The sequence below is a fragment of the Oculina patagonica genome, chromosome 4, assembly GCF_052425735.1.
Source record: "Oculina patagonica isolate OP01 chromosome 4, crgOcupat, whole genome shotgun sequence".
Classification (NCBI taxonomy): domain Eukaryota; kingdom Metazoa; phylum Cnidaria; class Anthozoa; order Scleractinia; family Oculinidae; genus Oculina; species Oculina patagonica.
Genome location: NC_135761.1, coordinates 7,984,171 through 8,004,041, shown reverse-complemented (window position 1 = coordinate 8,004,041; position 19,871 = coordinate 7,984,171). Strand labels below are relative to the sequence as shown.

At 42.4% G+C, this 19,871-nt stretch overlaps 2 protein-coding genes across 3 annotated transcripts; one reads left to right on the top strand and one right to left on the bottom strand.

The window, feature by feature from the left end:
* The first annotated feature begins 462 nt into the window (after positions 1-462).
* Positions 463-19,694, top strand: LOC144649317 (uncharacterized). 2 transcript variants are annotated; one of them, XM_078508795.1, is made up of 19 exons: positions 463-618; positions 2,442-2,490; positions 4,063-4,212; positions 7,912-8,094; positions 8,531-8,654; positions 9,368-9,543; positions 10,082-10,324; positions 11,077-11,184; positions 11,444-11,560; positions 12,012-12,666; positions 12,751-12,896; positions 14,113-14,198; positions 14,917-15,055; positions 15,741-16,043; positions 17,133-17,276; positions 17,784-17,867; positions 17,960-18,118; positions 18,680-18,777; positions 19,418-19,694. In XM_078508795.1, the coding sequence occupies exons 3-19, from the start codon at positions 4,065-4,067 to the stop codon at positions 19,556-19,558; spliced, it is 3,054 nt and encodes a 1,017-aa protein (XP_078364921.1). In that variant the 5' UTR covers positions 463-618; positions 2,442-2,490; positions 4,063-4,064; the 3' UTR covers positions 19,559-19,694. The 2 variants fall into 2 exon arrangements, with proteins under 2 accessions (XP_078364921.1, XP_078364920.1); XM_078508794.1 differs by having other exon boundaries at positions 463-619; positions 2,445-2,490.
* LOC144652170 (uncharacterized) lies at positions 6,213-6,987 on the bottom strand. The gene has a single exon (XM_078512184.1). It carries the CDS (start codon positions 6,857-6,859, stop codon positions 6,284-6,286), a length of 576 nt encoding a protein of 191 aa, XP_078368310.1. The 5' UTR covers positions 6,860-6,987; the 3' UTR covers positions 6,213-6,283.
* Positions 19,695-19,871: the final 177 nt, after the last annotated feature.

Genomic DNA, 19,871 nt, shown 5'->3' with positions numbered 1-19,871 from the left:
TGAACCCAAACATTTTTTAAACGCAAATATTCGTCCGAAAATCAGCCCGGAATAAGACCCCTTATATATAGCTTCCCCGAAAATAAGCGCACCTGATTTTAATTTTGAAACGCAAACAGTTCCATCCAAATAATCCCCCCCCCCACCCCTCACTCCCCGTTTTTAAACTCTCCCTGAAAATATGAACCCGCCTGAAAGGGACGTAAGTCGAGCGCATATTTTCGGAGTTTTACGGTATAATTATTTTTCGCTGTGTATAACTGTTTAACAATTGAGTTCAATACAGTATGCGCTAGCCTGCCTACGTGCGTTAGCTCACAGGCAGATTGCACCCGAATCGGTAATAGGTGATGTCATGTAAGGTATCATTTGGTGTCATCATATTTCATGACGTTCATATACCCCCACTGTCTGTCACGATCGCCGCAAAATGATCTTTTTATAAAGCGCGTATCCTCTTCAGTTGGGGTCTTGCGCAAAGCCCTCCTCCTTTATGCGGAGAGAAACTTAACTGCTGAGCAAATCCTACGCTTAAACTTGTGTACGAAACGCAAGAAGCTGTTGTGAGAAATTTTTTGCACCTTTGGAACCGAGCGACGTAACTTTCCAGGAAATCAAGGTAAGTGACTTAGAGTAGCTTTGTACGGAGAGGAGCGTTTTAGACCCGGAGTTTAGACTAGCTTCGACTTGACTAGCTAACATGCAAGTATTATTAACGACTTTTAGAATAATCCTCATAGGAAATTCCTCTATAAGAGTACTCAATTCATGCGTGGCTGATTCTCGCTCGCGGCATTGGGCACTTCGCAATAGGTTCTTTACAATTTTGAGCTTCAGACTTCAAAGGCCGAAGGAGAAATAATCAAAATACAGCCGATTTGGAAACACAAGGAAAAAACATTTGTCAATTCCATTTTGCAGGGAATGGTGTTTCGTTCTGGGTCATGAACCCAGAAGATATTTGATTTGTCATGTTATCATTTTGACGCAAGCCGAGCGCCGCACCACGCTGCGAAGAGAGCATAATGTGGCACTGATATTGGATATCAGGCCGGTTTAATACTTCCCGGGAAATCAGTGCGCCTGAAATAACAGATTTAGTGCACAATGAAAACACGACCTATAAAATGCTAAGCACATACACAATCACCAATAAAAAAATGTATTGGAATCTAAAGAAGCGATCATGCAGTGGTGATGAAAGCTCTGAAAAAATAATCACATCTAGGTGTGATTTGTGCCCTGTTTGAAAGCCTTTCGACAGTCCTTCCATGTTATACTCAAAATATGAGATTTTGACCACTCTTAAAAATTTCGAGTGCATATATGCAATTAAGGTAATTATATCTCTTTTAGCCTGTCTGTGTAATTTCTGTTAATTTGCGCTGTGAACGATCCGCTTCCAAAAAAGTCAAGAATCAATGCCTGAGATACTGCCAATACTTAACTCTCAGCGTTTGCGCGAGAGTGATCGATAATCGGGCGATGCAGTGCTCGAACTAACGAAAGAAGGGCTGCCTGCAGTCTAAGCGGGTATTTTACGTGCAGTACGGACAAACTCGGGGACAAAACATTGAGTACCATGCAAGCTTCAGAAGCTTGGACGCTACCCTTATGGTGGATTTCCACTGACGCGTAAATTTTTACGTGCGTGAAAAAAATTAGAGACAATGTATGAACGGCCTGCGTAAACGTGTATGCAAGCCGTTCATACATTGTCTCTAATTTTTTTACGCACCTAAAAAATTACGCGTCAGTGGAAATCCACCATAAGTTCCGACAACTTGAAAATGACGACCCAGAATTTAGCAGTGAACGGGCTGGTCAGGTTGTTGTCGTTAATACATAACGCGCAATCATCTTTAAAAATGAATTTTATTCCCTTTACTCTTCTATTCAGCAAGCGCTTCCGTCGTTTCGTCTGTGTCGCAATCAAAATATCAAGTCTGGACTTTACGGGGGCGCTCCATTTCGGCTGCGACGCACAAAACGTGACGTAAAAGTTGAAATCGGCACCCGCCCTCCCACCCCTCCCACGTCCCCCAAAACTCTATGGAAACCTTGACAAATTGAGATTGTTACAGATGTCACATTTGCTTTGATTTCACCTGGAAAATTTCTGTGAGGAACAATTTAAACTGGATTTTGTCTGATTCAAACTCGTGGCAAAATTTGTTCAGAAATAAAATGTCGGCAGAATGAAGATTTGAGAGTGACGCATCGCAGGGCGTACGTTTCCCACTCATGTCACAAAACTAAGGCAAACGGAAACAATGTTTTGCAGTCATTCAAGGTCATCACTTTTCCCGGCTTAATTTCTTCTTCCCTTGTTACCAATTTTGGAAAAAAGAATTATCTTTAGCGAAGCAATAAATGTGGATATTTTCCCGCAAGGTTCTTTATGTTAAAATACAACGTTTAGTTTTATCTTTGTTATCTTTTAGCAGAAGAAAATACAAAGATAAGTGCGAGCCGCCTTTTACAGAACAGGTATGGAAACCTTTATGTATACGTACTAATTGTATTTTATTCAGTTATAATTTAAATTTTCGTTCTTCAAACAGAGTTTTCTTAGCACAATTTACTCGCTAAATCGTAATTAAGTTTATTGACTGACGATCAAGGAAAAAGAAAAGACAAAAATTGTAGGGGAATTAAATTTATTGTTGCTCATAGCGCAAGATATTCGGTAGGGTGTATAAATAATATTTGATCATAGGCGATATGGAAGACCAGATCTTCATAGAAGCTACGTATACACTTCTTCGAGTAGCAACGGCGCCGTTCGTTGTTGCGTTCGACGAAAGAAAACGAATCCCTTTTTTCGTGTGGTGTCCTCGGCACATACTGGTTGTCCTGCCTGTACAAGGGGAGATTTTGGAGTTAGCAAAAATGCCTCGCTTTCAGGTTATCGACCTTGATTTAATGCGCGTACACACCTTGACTCACCGCACACGACACCCGGGACACGACATCGCACATATCAACGTGGACCTTCACTGGAGCTTCGATTTGTATGGTTTACCCTACTGTTGGTAAATTAAATTTTACTAACTGTCCTTTCCATTTAGTCGTTATGTTTAGTCGTTGTCTCTAATTTTTTCACGCCGTAAAAATTACGCGTCGTGGAATCCACCTATGGTGGATTTCCACTGACGCGTAATTTACGTGCGTAAAAGGAAAGGACGGCGTAAACATTTACGCAGTCGTTCATACATTTTCTCTAATTTTTTACGCACGTAAAAATTACGCGTCAGTGGAAATCCACCTTTATGGTGGATTTCCACTGACGCGTAATTTTTTACGTGCGTAAAAATATAAACAATGTATGAACGGCTTGGGTACACGTTTACACAGGCCATTCATACATTGTCTCTAATTTTTTCACGCACGTAAAAATTTACGCGTCAGTGGAAATCTACCATTAGGGAGGTGTGTGCGACGTCTAAGTGAATACATTAAACGGGAAATTATCGCTTTTTTGACGGTGAATCACGTCAAAGAAAGCGCGTTCTGATCTAGCCATTGCGAGCAGACTCTCTATTCGGGGGCACGAACTCTTTCTTCGGGCGCCGAAGGCGCGCTCGCGCCTTCGGCGCTCTCGAAGAAAGACATTTACCGAATAGAGAGCTTGCTCACAACGCGTTACGGCCTGTGGTCACAAAATAAATCTATCGAGTTATTTGCGGAAAGTTTGCCTCAAAACAAATCTACCGGACTGTTTATATATGCGGCAAGTGTGCCACAAAAGATATCTACCGAATTGTTTAACTCGGCGGCAATTGTGCCACAAAAAGAAATCTACTGAGATGCTTAGTTCGGCGGCAAGCGTGCCACACTGTAAATCTATCGAATTTTTTTCAGTCTCGGCGGCTATTGCGCTATTCCATCATGTGTGATTTTGACACATGCCAAGCGAATTGTGTAGGTTATCTATCGCGTAAAGCGCCCGGATTTAAGGCGCACAAAATTGACTCGAACGCGCTCCGCTCATCTATAAGTTATATAAAGTAAGTTCCAGTAGCGGAGTTGATTGTGATTGTACCCATACATTATTTTCAGGAATGCCTTTCCGACTGTTGGTCGCCCTGTTCTTGTGCTTTGTACCCAGTCCTTGGGTGATCACCTCTGGATTACCCAGCATTCCTAATCCCAATGACAAGGCTGCGTTTAATCAGATTCTTCAAGCTAACATGGAGCTAGAGCGTGACGGTAAGACAAGTATTTGGTATTTGTTTATGTATAAACATTTCCAAACAAATAACAAGCCACTTCCGCAGGAGACATTTATTTAATTCACTCTTCTCTTCCGTTTCTGCACTCACCACGCAAGGTACAAATTAATCTGAAATCATGCCCTCCCTCCCTACTACTAAGCGTCAAAACGCCTGATCGCAAGTTAGGTACAAATTGCCTAAAAGCGGCGCCATATTCTGGGCGCGTTATGCATGTGATGACCCAAAGAAAAACAAAAAACAAAAAATCGCCTGCAATGGAGGATAGCTGGATGCTGGCACCTCTACTAAGTCTTTTCGCTGCTCCATTTCTCTTGACTCGGTTTTATTGCTTGCGTCTCACCGTGAGTAAGGAGACAATGATTGGCGATAAGTGCTTGGGATATACTCTGGAGGTCAACGCGACCCATGCAGGGTTGTAACTGGTCCCTATATCAGTATTGCATGAATAAATAAGCCCTGTATTCTGTCATGCATAGGATATTTTTTGAAGTAGTGTTGAGCAGCTGCAGTGTTTTGTTTTTCCTTGCTGTTTTTCTTGTTTTTGCCTTTTGGTTGTAACGCCCTCAATTTTTAGGAATTTCTTCGTGTTTGTGTGACTTGGACAGATTAATTTCTACGCATAAAACAAATCAGGCCGAAATAACAATAGTTACCCAATTAGCGTGAGACTATTTCACATGGTCCATCTTTCCAGGGCGGAAGCCCAAAGGATCGAATTAACGTGCACTTATCGACACTCCACCAGCTTTGAGGAAAGTGTGATACGGTGTAAGAAATGCACAAGCACAGTTTCTTTTCAACCGGTACGAACAGAAGTCTCGAAGAAGTCGACTATTTTTTCCCTTTAAATTTGCGTTCAACCGCCCAGATCCAATTTCGTCTGCGCGCGCTTTCTGGTGGCGGGAAAACGTGAAACAGAATTTCACCGATCTGCGGCCAGAACAACTGACCTAGGCTTCATTAATTTTAATAAGCATGTTTGTATTCAGTGAGGAACAGCTGTACGCAGGCTAGAATTAAAAGTAATTTGTGGACTCGGAAACGACTATTTGCAGAATAAGTCGGAAAACATGACAACAATAAGCTACTTGTTCCACCTTTTTAACGTCACAGAGTCTTATTCTTCTTCATCTGATCACGTGCAACTCTATGACGCACATATGAGAGCGCGCACTTAAAATCAACGAGGCAGCATGTGAGATGCCCTGTCAACGAAAAGTCTCATCCCTTGAATGGTGTTGCTAAACGTTTTAAGACTGCAATGTTTGATTGATTCTTTAGCCATACAGTTCGAATAAACCTTAATTTCACCGTAGTACTGACTGAAAATAGTTTTGAGTAAATTGCGCCATGATGTGTTGCTTATTCTGATGTGGCGGGTTTAATTGTCGTATAGTTTTTGAAAAAATTAGGCAATTTAAAGTTACATCTGGTTTCAGTTTTTCTTGTTCCAACACCACTCATATATAAAACTCCATTTTTATACGATTTCGAATTAAAAAAATGCGCTGCGATTTTACAACTATTTGGGTACAACTCTTTTCTAATACCTAGGCATCCTAGCACTTCACATCGTGATACTTTGTTTTTTTCCTTCCCTATTTCAAAAAAATTTTTTTTTTTTTTTCCCTAAAAAAAAAAACCGCTATAACAGGCGATCCTTGATTGTCTAAGCCGAGTACACGAGTACAATAGAAGAGCGCGACCCACAAATATGGAGCAAAACGACCGCAGCCACTTTGGTCCATTTTGTCTCTCGCTTCGACTTACAATTCAGTGTTAGCGCGCATCAGTATATTTTTACCCCAAGACCATTGTGAAACACTTTTGCGACTTCAAGAATCCCTACAAAACCCAACAGAGCTTCAACTGAAATAACATAACAGGTTGCAATTCTCTAAGAGTTTTTATTTATTGTACATATTCATAAAGACGGGTCGAGATAAGGAATGAATGTATCGCGTCTTGATGATAAAATTCAATCAGTTTAATTTCTCACAAAGATCTTTCACTACAAATCAATACAATGTTTATGCTATAATAAACTAGTTAATTCCGACACAAGTGTTCTTATGCATTTCCCAGTCTAAAGCCTGACAATTTTCGTCACAATATCGGGTAACTTTACAAGCTGCGCAGAAACACAACCATTCGCTTTCTTTGCCACAAGTAGCGCACTTTGGCGTACCTGCTGAAACAGAGTCTAGATTTCCATAAAGCTGCATGAGTTGAAATTCACTGCAAGAGTTGAGTTCGGCAATGGTATCATTCCTTGTTTCTGTCATGACTCTTTCAAGTTCTTGACTATTCTTTAGCTTTTCTTCACGAGTAACAGCTTTCAAATTATCGTCCTTCTCTCTTCTGACTTCAACAAGACATTGTCGTACATGCGTGCCAATGTCAATTAAAAGTCCTTCAGTTTCACTTTTCTCCCTTTTATATTCGTGAAGCAATTCCTCTTGTTCAGTCTTAAATTTCTTTCGCAGTTGTCTTCTCTCGCTGCTTGCTAATTTTTCAGCTTGTTTCGCGACAGTTTCTTCAAATGAAGACTGGAGCTCTGCAATGTTTTCCTTGAGTCGAGCTAGCATTCCTTGAACTTCGTTTACACCTTGTTCCATCATTTTGTCAAATTTAACAGTAGTTTTTGCCTAATCCAAAGAGAGTATTTCTTTGCTCGCTTGACAGCTTTAAAGCGTGTTTGTATTCAGCCTTTTTTCAGCGCGTGCAATAGGCCCAATAGTTATGTCACAAACGCTTGACTTTGTTGTCAACGATGATAGCACGAGCACGCACACGCTTCGGTATACCCCACCCTGACTTACGGAGTTGTCAAAAATGTATTGTTATAAGAAATTGAATATAGCATCGATCACACCAGAGAAAACAAATTAGATAAACAAATCTTGAAAGAAAATCATATCTGGTCACGACCACACTTCATAAAATTTTAATCCTGTTAAGTGATTGGTTGTGCAGTCGCTTAGTAACCACAGTGGTGAGAGCGCTCGCCTCCACAAAATAAACCACATTGGGCCACATTGGTGGGAGGCTCCCACCAATGTGGCCCAATCGTGGTTTCATATTCATAGCGTCGCTTCGCATGATCACGAGTCTGAATAAAACTCAATAAGGAAAGGTTCCTTACCACGAAACTAGTGCGTATGGAAGAATGATAACCTTAATTGTAGTATTGGCTAGTATTCAATAGTTTACTAAGTTTGTTTTATTCAATCTTACTGGAGACTAATCGACTTTGGGTTGAGGGACTAATCGACTTCGGGTTGGGGGCTAATCGACTGAGGGCTAATGATCTTGGGGGCTAATGATCTTGGGGGCTAAATGACTGGATACCCCGGGTTCGATTCCCGAATATGGCGTCATGTGGGTTGAGTTTGTTGTTCGTTCTCGTCCTTGCTCCGAGGGTTTTTCTCTGGGTTCTCCGGTTTTCCTCCCTCCACAAAAACAAACACTTCCAAATTCCAATTCAATCGGGAATACACGGCCCCACAAGTTTATAGCTTTAATCCTCACCGTGTCTAAATAGAGGAGGCGATTTAGCTTGGGTTTACATAAACCTTCCAATTCCATCAAAAACATTCTGTCATGTTTGCCAGTACGCGCCGACACTTATATTTCTCTAAATTTTAACATTCCCTTTTCATATTGATTACAGCCTTCTCCAGCCCACCCCTACCAGATAATGTGTTCGAAGGAGATATCGAGTTAACACAAGAACAACTGATGAATATCGATATATATGGTGACGCTAGAGGCAACGTCAGCAGGGCGGCAGGCAGTAACAGCCGCATCCGGTGGCCTAACGCTATCATACCTTTCGAGATTGACTGCAGCTTACGTAAGTATTCTTTACTCTGGTAAATTTAAGATTGAGTAAGATTGGTAGAAACTCGACATTAAAAAAAGAGGAAAAGGAAAAATAAAACAAAAGTGCAAATCGTCCCAAAAGTTTTGTCTATGGTCAGCGCAGTTCGTGACTTTTTGTATGTATTAGCTGACAGCTCGGCGCCGGGCGCGGTACATGTTAGCGCGAAATCATATCACTCTAAATTGTGACGAAAGCTGTCCATTTTGGCGGGAAACGACTGGAAACAGTGTGGCAGATGCGGCATATTTGAAGAACGCGGCATGGACAGTGCGAAAAAAAGAACAAATTATAACTCGCTGACATTGTGTTTATAATAAAGAACTGTCAGGGTTGAGATTTTTGTTGTCATTTTTTAGTACCCTATGGGCGCTAAAATATGGAATTTGTCTCTATTCCATTTGAACAGAAAACATGCCTGAGGCTTTGAATGCCATACAGTCGGCCATGAAGGAATGGGAAAGCAAAACGTGCATTAGATTCGTTAAGAAGACATCTCAACGAGATTACCTGTGGTTCTTTCGACAAAAAGGGTGAGCAACGCAAATAATTTTAGAGCAACAGGTTTCACATATACAGTCAAACCTTGTCCCAGCCGCTAACCAGCACTACCGAACTTAACCTCCCATACGCGGGCACCTGTCCTAAGTGGCACTTTTTCTGGACCCAGAAGTGTCAGATTACGAAAGATTCGACTGTGTAGAAAACCTCAAAAAAGTTTTGTACGGGGAGGCTCCGCCTCGAGGTCCAACCCCTTACCCTTTTATATACCATTTTGACAGAAAAGGCACCCTTTTTCGTATACCTTTTACTGAAAAGTCATATACCGAAAAAACATGACATATGCCTAGAACAGCAAGTCTTTATGCAATTTTATGCAGCGCTAAAAAAATGTAAATGATTCATCCATTAGGTGCCTCTGAAATATTTTAATGGATGGCCCTTTTAAATACCTAAATGATCGATATCCCTACCCTTTCATATACCTAAACTTGTGAAATCCCTACCCTTTTATATACCATAAGAATGAAAAAGGTACCCTTTTCGGGCGGGGCCTCCACGTATAGGCCATTATAGGGAGTAACACCCCCCTTCCCCCAACGCCGGATAGAAAATGACCTCTTAACTAACTCAACAGCGTGCAGTCAGCCCTGAGCTAAAGAACTGGACGCCATATACTCTCTTGTATATCCTGGTCCCATAAAAGGGTGTATGTAAATAACTTACCGCTAATTTCTTCCTTTAGATGCTGGTGCAATGTTGGTCGCATTGGCGGGAAGACTTCCTTGTCCGTAGGATTCGGCTGTGAATACAAACACGTGATGGTACATGAGATCGGTCACGCGGTTGGCTTCTGGCATGAGCAAAGTCGACCTGACAGAGATAGTTACGTCCAGGTACTGAAGCAGAATATACTGCCAGGTACGTGGGCATAGTCGATTACTGTTATATGAAGTATATTGTATAACTTATTAGCCAAGCGCAAGGGGCCAAAAAGGAGAATATCGGTCCCGTAGAATATCAATCGAAAGGTCCGTATTAGAGGGGCCTGAGAGGTAAAATGGGAACTGGGAGAGTGGGATTTGTGTCACTGGAACAGGGAGTCACAAACAAAAATAGGACTGGCACTGGGAATTTAGCAAACTTTGGGCAAACGATAGGCTGGGAAATGGGATTTGGGCAAAATTTGGGATGGGGAATGGGATTTAGACCCTCACCCACCCACCCCCCTCTTCAAGAACCTCGCTCTGATTAGCAGAGAATTTCCGTTACTGGTCTGTTAACTCTGGTTATGAATAGCACATCATTTTGCTCCCTTATCCGGAGCGAAACAGCGTGTCTATGATCTCCATCAGAATATAAACACAGAAACAGAGGTTTTAGCTTATAATTACATACTAAAGTCGATAGACACTGATCTCTGCTTGTTGTAATTTTAACTCTTGTTTTCTTGTTCAAGGTTTTGACAGTGCTTTCGCGAAGTATGGAAGAGATCAAATCGACTCACTTGGTTTACCATATGACTATGCCTCCATTATGCACTATCCGTTTAACGCCTTCTCCAAAAACGGTCAGCCAACATTGCGAGCCCTTCGTCCATTGGATGGGAAAACGCCTTACAAAGCCTTAAGTGACCTGGACGCACAACAAACGAATAAAATGTACGGCTGTGCTGTAAAGAAAAGAAAAAGGAGACAAGCTGGTAAATATACAGATATAGTTATTTCGTTTGTTATCTTCTGCTTCGGGAAAAATAAGTAATTTTTGGTGTTCTTTTATCAACGCCGTGTCGGTTTATTTCCAAACTACTCGGCTAGTCTCTTTTAAGTCTATTATAAAAGCGCCAACAAGCTGACCTACCTGCGATTTATTAGCCTGCGGTCTTTCTCCGAGAAAGAACCTCTCGTGCCAGTCGTCAACTTTTAATGTTCGTAATGTTTTGGTCGAGGAGAAATTGGATAGAGTCAACTCTCTCTTAACGGACACCTCTATAAGACGGACACCTCTCTATAAGACGGACACCTGGTGTTGATCCCGTCCCTGCCGTTTTTTCTTAATTATTTTACTGTAACTAAACTCCTATAAGATGGACACCCCTCTACACAGTAGAGCCGGCCCGACGTGTCCGTGTTAGAGAGAGTTTGGGGTGGGGGGGGGGGGGGGGGGCCCCCCCCCCCCTTTTTGTCCAACCCCCCCAAAGAACCAAGATTTGGGACCCGGGGCCCCCCCCCCCCAGGGCCCCTTACCCCCCTTCAACCCCTTTAGAGAGAGTTGACTGTACATTTAGTTAGGCACACGGGATTTATAGGAATAGACGAAAGGAAGGACTGGGTACAAGTTTTTCGACGGACTAGATTGGAACAGCGTCAGAACTGCAGTCTATTGACAATTTTTTGTACGTTACACCATATGGTTAAACGTAGATATCTAATACTGTCTTTTTATCTCCAACAGGATGCAGGGATAATCACGCCTATTGTTCCTCTTGGGCTCGAAATGGACAATGCAGCACTAATGCAGCCTACATGCGAACTTGGTGCAAAAAAAGTTGTGGAATATGTAGTAAGTACTATAATAATATACATCAAAAAATTTCTCGAATCTGATTGGCTTAGAGAAATGCATTTTTTTAATAATTGATACAACCGGAACACGAGTGACGTCGCAGAGGGGAGGGTGGGATGAAGTTTAATTTTAGGGGAGAGAGGAAGGGGTTCTGGGCTCTGCTTGTATTCAACCCTTACCCCAAAAGGACTCGAACCAGGGCCGTTAAATTCATGATCGGGAAATCAGTCCATAACTTTTTTCCCTTTTTTTGCAGGTAGTAGCCAGGTATGCAGGGATTTTAACCGCTACTGTTACTCTTGGGCTCGAAATGGCCAATGCAGAAGTAACCCAGCCTACATGAATAGATATTGCAAAAGAAGTTGTGGATTATGTAAGTACTCTAAAATCGAAACTGAACACGCGTGACCTCGAAGAGGGTAGGGTGGGATGCATTTTTAGGAGGATGGGGAGGGTGTGGTAATTTCTGCCAATAGCAGTTTGTCCAAGTCTTTGTAATCAAAAAAGGGAGCAGGGATGGCGCAGTGGTGAGAGCGCTCGCCTCCCACCAATGTGGCCCGGGTTCGATTCCGGCCCGGTGCCATATGTGGGTTGAGTTTGTTGTTGGTTCTCGCCTTGCTCCGAGGGTTTTTCTCCGGGTTCTCCGGTTTTCCTCCCTCCTGAAAAACCAACGTACATTTCCAAATTCCAATTCGACCTGGACAGAGGACCTGCATGAAAACCAGCTAGCGCTGATGTGGCTTCCTCTCTAAATATAGCAATTTATTATTTATTATTAACGGCCCAGGAAATCAGATCATAACAGTTTTTCCTTGCTATTTCAGGTGGTAGCCAGTCATGCGTTGACAGGGACTATAGATGTGGCACGTGGGTCAGATACGGCTATTGTCGCACCAATGCGTACACGAGGACCAATTGCAAGAAAAGTTGCAGACTCTGTCCCAAGCCCCCCACCGTCAGGCCGCCGAAGCCACCGACTGTTAAACCCAAGCCCCCCACTGTCAAACCAAAGCCACCAACAGCCACCCCTCCCCCTCCCCAGACTCCACCTCCGCCTAACACACCCCATCCACCCCAAACTCCACCACCACCTCAGACCCCACCTCCACCGAACACACCACCTCCTCCCCAGACTCCTCCACCGCCCAACACACCACCTCCACCCCAGACTCCTCCTCCGCCCAACACACCACCTCCTCCCCAGACTCCTCCCCCACCCAACACTCCACCCCCACCCCAGACTCCTCCTCCGCCAAACACACCACCCCCACCCCAGACTCCTCCTCCGCCCAACACACCACCTCCTCCCCAGACTCCTCCTCCGCCCAACACACCACCTCCTCCCCAGACTCCGCCTCCACCGAACACACCTTCTCCGCCCCAGACTCCATCTCCAGGATGCTTGGCACCAAAGGCTCTTGGGATGGAAGATTTTACCATCAAAAACAGCCAAATAACAGCGTCTAATTTCTGGAATAGGTACGTCTCCGGTGGTCATTCGGTGTTTGACCTCAGTGACAATCAATACAGTTCTTACTTTTTCATGTTCGCTTTTTTCACCAGGTTTCATGGTCCTCACCAGGCCCGTCTCAACCTCCCCGTTGGCAAAGACGGCGTCGGAGCCTGGTGCGTTGGGCGACCGAGTTATGAAGAACACTTACAAGTAGACTTTTTGAAGAAAACCATCATAACGGGAATTGCAACACAGGGTGAGAACCGATAAAATAAGACGTTTTAATTTTGTGCAAAGGCCATAGAACCGAGTACAGTTGAACCTCTCTAAAATGGACACCGAAGGGACAGAGCAAAGAGTCCGTATTAAGGGCCTCTTCATATGATCCCGGTTAACCGGGCTGGCCCAGTTACCGAGATCTCGGCTCACTCCTATTTTCTTGTAAAATTTTGGATGTGTTCATATGAGAAGGTGGGCCAGCCCGGTTACCGATATCTCGGTTTCTGCAACCGAGATCTCGACAAGCGGGAAGAATATTTTCCCATATGAACGCTCCAGCCCGGTCGCCGGGACGCAACTTTTTTTGAGAAAATAGCTTCCCTTTCGTAATTGGGTGGTCCAAATGGTTTAATTTTGCCTTGTATCTATTTCCACTTCAGAAATATACGAATTAGCTTTATTAATAAAGTTACATGGGTCAATAAAGCTACGATAGTCGCGAAAGATGCAATTTTGTGTGTCGCCATTTTGCCTTCGTTTCTTGAATTTTGTCCCCGTCAACCGGGCTAAAATTTTCCATATGAACAGAGGTAAAAATCCGTCCTGGTAACTGAGACAGCCCGTAAACCGGGCACATGTGAAGAGGCCCTTAGAGAGGTGTCCGTATTTTAGACGGCACTTTTGACTTAATTGACAGGTGAGATTATATAGTAACTCGAAATGTTCTGCAACGCAATGCTGCAGGTAAAAAATTAACACTAAGCAAAAATCCGAAAACGTCTAAGATGAATAAAGCGTTACATAGTTGTTTTTGTAACCACATTACGAGCACAAAATATCATCGCCTGAATACCAGAGTATAAAGAAGTTAAGTTTTTATGAATTTGTTCTCTTGGGCCGAGATTTAGCGTCTGTTATCCGTATTAGAGAGGGTCCGTATTATAGAGGTTTTTTTTTTGAGAAAATATATGAGAATTTTGTTGGGACATTCGTAATTATAATAGAGAGGTGCCCGTATCAGAGAGGTGTCTGTATGGAGAGGTTCGAGTGTACTTTGACAGTTCTAGTAGGTAGCGTTAATAAAATTTTAGAGCAAGTGCGTAAAGGACAATTGCGACTACTGAGAAACGTAAATAACTTCAAACTTCCACTTTTGTTTTTTTAAGTATAGAGTTTGCCAAGGTTCTTTATCTCACTACTAGTTACGAAACTAATAAGTCATGATTGTGTAATATTTTGCATTGTATTGTTAGGCCGGAAAAGTGTGTATCCAAAGTTTGTGAAGGAATACGTGTTGTCGTACAGTGATGATGGAAAGTCCTGGACAATGTATTCTGAGGTAACACGTGATTTGTGCGTAGTTAATAATAAAATAATAATAATAAAACTTTTATATAGTTAATTTGCCCTTTCCTTTTTCCTTCACATGGAAAACAACTCAATGGATAGATCGTAATTTTGGCGTGAGTGAACACATGACATTAATGTTCCTTTAGCCAACATCACAGTAGTATTCCAGACAAGAAAAGGGAGACACTTGAACTGCAAGAATTACTGACGTCCAATTTTCTCTCTTTTCTTGCCTTATTTTTTGTGCGGATCTGTGAGCGGCCTGGAAATCGAACAAACTGGTAGCCCTTAAAAGTATTTATTTTTCATTGTTGATCTAACCCTAACGATGCTGTTTTTCATGTTCCGGCATTTTCCTGAGAGCTGCAGCTATTCTTTTTTGCAAAATTTCGAATCAAGAATGATACTTCTCTAGATTAATTTACAGTTACGGTCCATCCATCCATTCATTCACAAAAACATACGTACATATATATTTGTTTAGATTTGAAATCAGTTTGTCCTAATCTGGAAACTGCATTCCACTTTCAACGACAATACCTAACTCAGCGAGTTCTTGAAGGTGTAGTGTTCCTCGAGCTAAGACGTATCAGTTGAATAAAACGTAAAATCAATAGCAACCGTTGGCTTTGCAGCTAGAATTCCTTCAAATTTTTCTTAGAAAAATCACTCAACAACTGTCTCTATATCTCTGATTCCTTTGATAGATTTTTGTTGGAAACAGTGACATGACCACGGTGAAGACGAACCAGCTGCCTAACCCAGTGGTCGCCAGATATGTCCGTATCCACCCGACTGCCTGGAAATCAGACATATGTCTAAGGGCCGAGTTTTATGGCTGTCCAGGTAAAGCTAAGTCTTACAACGTCATATAACAGCAGACTCTCCACTGACAAACTTGTAGCTCTTGGTTCCCAGATCTTGATTGAAATTTAAACGTGTTTGTTTTTTTGAGGAGGTAGGAAACCTAGAGAACCCGGAGAAACCCAACCTTTTTATTGAGCAAGGGGAGACAGCCATCGACAAAGCCCACATGTACCTCCCCCCCCCCCCCCAGAGTTCAAAAACATGACCAAACATACCTGAAGCGATTTGCCGATTCATACTGGAATACTTGCTCGAATTTCATGTAATGTATAAAACACGAGAGACAGTGTTTTGAAGGGGCATCCAAACACCAAGAAGTTGACGAAATTCGAGTTATTTGAATATTAGACACTGTCTCGGGTGTTTGATATATCTTCTCAATCGAAACCAAAGCTACGGAGTAAACGGAGAAATAAAATCGTAAAAATCAAGGACTTGCTCATTTAGACTGGGTATCAAACCTCCTTCACGGTTATGATTTCCTTTGTTTTAATTTGATGAGTTATTTATGAGTTTGGGAAACATGTTTTTCCTTAGACCACACAAATTTTTCTCCGGGTTTCAGATGTGTGAAAGTTGCTCTTATGAAAAAAAGCGACCCTCTTCCTCCATTATCACAAACGTATCGTTGTTAATGTGTAGCGATTTCACTGTTATCTTTTAGTTGAACCGACGACTCCTCCAACAACATCACCGGAAGCCACAACGACGGAAGCACCAACAACACTTCCGGAATCCACAACAACGGAAACACCAACAACACTTCCGGAATCCACAACGACGGAAACACCAACAACACTTCCGGAATCCACAACGACGGAAGCAGTAACAACACCACCGGAACCCACGACGACGGAAGTACCATCAACTCGTCCCCAGGCGTCTACAACAGCAAGCCCAGCCACGGTTAAACCGCCAGTGATTGCCAAGCCCCGCCCACCCATTACAGTGCCAGCGAAACCAACAGGTGAAATAAATCATCGTGTTTGGATAATACATCTATAGCTATTAAGTTCAGACGTTCGCCCGACTCATATACTTACTGGTGACATGGTAAGGAGAAGGAGACTAAATCAACAGACGTTAAGCCGTACAATGTCAGATGAGATCTTTAATGGAATCCCGGTTTATCGAAACGTCAAAGAATTAACGAAAATTGATTTCGAGAAATCGAGGAGGGGCCGGGGGGGGGGGGGTAATTGCAGTGTTCAAATGAGCAGGGAAACCTTTTTGTAGCGACGAGTTTAAGGAGTCGTTAAGTCTTGAGAACCAAAAGAGGTATACCAAGTAAATTGGTTTACAATTTATTGTACCTATCTCGTTGATGACGGCCTTATGTGCCCAAGGGCACGAAGAGGATTGAGTGATCTCGTTGATGTTCCTATTCAGTTTTTATATCCGTAATACATTAAAGTTTGCCGGAAGCATATTGTGATTTTTTTTGGGCACTGTTAGACGCGGCGGCCTATGCTAATGGTGGGTTTCAGCGATAGCTAGGGTCACTGTGTTGACTTCTCTGACAACCGTCAACCTCTCACAGTCCCCCTCTCCACTCTGCACTTACAATGTTGGAAAACGTCGGATAAAATGCTTGGTAGTAGACTGGCATCTGATCTAGCGCGAGTAGTAACACTGCTAGTCGCTTCAGGCTACGGAAACTGGCAGTATGGGACAGCTAGTCGGAGTGCCCCATAAGCTTTATATAGGCTTTTATTAAAAACTAGCAATGGTATATTGCAATTCCTGAGTTTTTATTGGTTAACAGGCAATGGCATATGAGCTCATTTACCATTGACCACAAATGTGGTAGCCAATACGCGTCAACGGAAACAGCTGGGGAGCTCAAATGTTGTAATTCTTTGGGCGTTTTTATAAAACAATTATTCCACTCGGGCTTGTTGAATATGAGATAGTTATAGCCAACTCGGCGCTACGCGCCTCGTTGACTATCTACCATCTCATATCCAACGCGCGCTCGTGGAATAATTAAACAACATTACTCTGTAAAATGGCCTCTTTAATGTCATAATTTTATCACACTTTTTCTTTTTTACAGGCTTCAAGTGCGAAGACCGTCATCCAAGCTGCCCTGACTTTGCAGCGGCAGGCCAGTGTTCAGCCAATCCAGGCTGGATGGAAGAAAACTGCAAGAAGAGCTGCGGATCCAAACGATGCGACAAGGAACCTGTCAGACCTCTTGGTTAGTTGAGCTAGGAGACGTTTATATTTCAGAATGCTTCCTACATGTGCTGAAATCTCCAACTTAAAAATTTGACGAAAAGTTGTTAAGTTATATTCTAAAACAATTTGCGACTTTTTTGTATCTAAATGCGCCATGTAGTCTTTCTTTAGCGGCAATAAGCTCGTGCCTCCAGAAATATGGGCCCATGAGTGCTTTCTGAATTGACTTTTGGCCATTTGTTGCATAGACTTTTTTGTAAACAGGTAATATTTTAGCCTGTATTGACAATTTCTTTGCCAATGGTTAACCAGAAAAAATTTGGCATTAGACCATGCAGAACTAATGTTCAATCGATCAATAGCATGTGCAGTTTTTGGGTTCTTTGATTGCCTGAGATTGAGAAGTTTTAAAAAACTAACAGAATTGAAAGATGCGGAAAGAATGTCAAAATTACATGCTTTAGTTGCTGTTTTACCATTACAATTGTGTCATTATCGTTCGCTAACTGTCTTTTTCCTTGTACAGCTCCTTGCTCCATTCCACTTGGAATAGGCTGGGATTTCAAACTACCTGACAGCGCCTTTTCGGCTTCCTCAACACTTGACGTTGGTGAGAAATTTGTTTCTATAATCACTGTTTTCATTTTGTCCACCTTTTCATTTCAAATATAACTTCCATTCACTAATTTCTTCAATTGTTAGGTGGCGGATGGGACTGCGGGGCTCGCAATGCACGAATGTACTTTACGGACGAATTTAAGGCCAAACGGATAGGGGGCTGGTGCGCAGCAACTCCGAAGAACCAGTGGCTGCAAGTGGACTTGGGACAAAATAAATACATCACAGCTGTCGGAACTCAAGGTAATACTTAATTATTTTTATTTTCGACCAGGCATTAAACTAAAGCTCGCGTTTCTAAACATTGTTTAAAACTAAACCATGTCAGAGCTGTTGGCATGGCAGAATCGACAAGATTCCAAATTACAGTGGAACATCGATATAACGAAGGGCCAAGGGACTGGCAAAATATGTGCGCTGAGGTTTCGTTATATCGGAGTTCTTTTCCATATATTGTACTATTACTGGGGCTAACAATATCGTTTGTTAAACCGAGGACTTCGTTATATAGAGGTTCGTTAAATCGAGGTCCCACTTTAGCGTGTCTTAACGTGGAGGGTAGGCTGGAATGCCCTTGCTACCCCATGTGATATACGGCGGGAGCTTAATGTTCAGTCTTGGCAGGTTTTACTAACCCTAATTGAGCTGTGGAAGGGGAGCCTAACAAAACCGCACCATGATCTTCAGTGCGCGCCCTGAAAAAGAAATTAATGCTACTGAAATCTCACTTGAGACGATATGTGCCACGCAGACGATATCAAACCTATCAGTGTTGGTAATTAAATTTTCCGTTTTAAATCATAGGTCGGCACAAGTATTACGAGCATGTGAAATCGTACAAACTTGCTTTCAGTCAGGACGGAATCACATGGAGTTTCTTCAAAACTAAGGGAGAAGACAAGGTGAGAAATGAAGCTCCTTTTATGTCTCTCCTGTTTTAGAACATGTATGTATCGGAAAGGCTACTGATATTCGTACATTGTGGCTTTAGCATTTGACCATAGCTCACAAAGGACTGATTTCTATAGAGAGGATTGCCCGAAAATTTAGTGGATTTACCTCACCCTACACGATAAATGTTCTCCAGTCGTTTCAGGGTCTCACATCGTAAAAAGAAGCAAATTTAATGCCCGATTGAAAACAGGACACAAGATTTGTGAAAAAGACGAGAGGGAGCTGGAGAGCAACTTCCTTTCACGCTTCTGATTGGTCAATAAACATCAGACATGTTTCCTGTTGCTTCAATGAAGTCACTTGTTTCGTCAAATTAAACGTTTATCACTTATCAACCTAGTAAATGGCCCATCTCACAGCGAGTCTCTCGTAGCTCATTTTGTTAGAGCGCCCAACCGGTATCTGGGAGGCCATGGGTTCGATTCCCGTCGGGGACTCAGATTTTTTCTTTGTCCCACGCTCGTGTCATGTAGAATAATATCTCCACTAAAACGTTTATCGTTTGTCAAAAATGAGCTTTTCAGGGCTTGTTCTATAGAATAAGTAAATTCACTATCTTTATTATTTTTCTGCTTTTTCCGTTTGCAGGTATTTGGCGGCAATTGTGACCACTTTACACCAGTGGTGAACACCTTGGATCATGGCGTTACTGCAAGATACGTCAGATTTTACCCTGTGACGTATAATTACGTCTGTATGCGAGTAGAGGTGTATGGTTGTGACGCATGATTGCCTGATTTGGCTTTTATCAGCAAAAGACGTAAAAACACAGTTACCATGAAATACTTTCATCTTTTTTTTTTACATTTTAATATTTTGGGTCTTATTTTTTTAACGCGAAAATAAACGTATGACTAGTTTTACACTTTTTGTCATTTCTTTTTCCTTTTCCCCTTTAGTTTCAGTTATAGACCAGTTTGTGGTAACCTCTTTTCCATTTTGAAAAGGGTGCAAGGGGTGGGGGATCTCATATGGGCGTACTTAGCCGTCGGATATTTTAAAAGAAGCCCCCACCCCCACCCGAAGCGTACCAAGGCCCAAA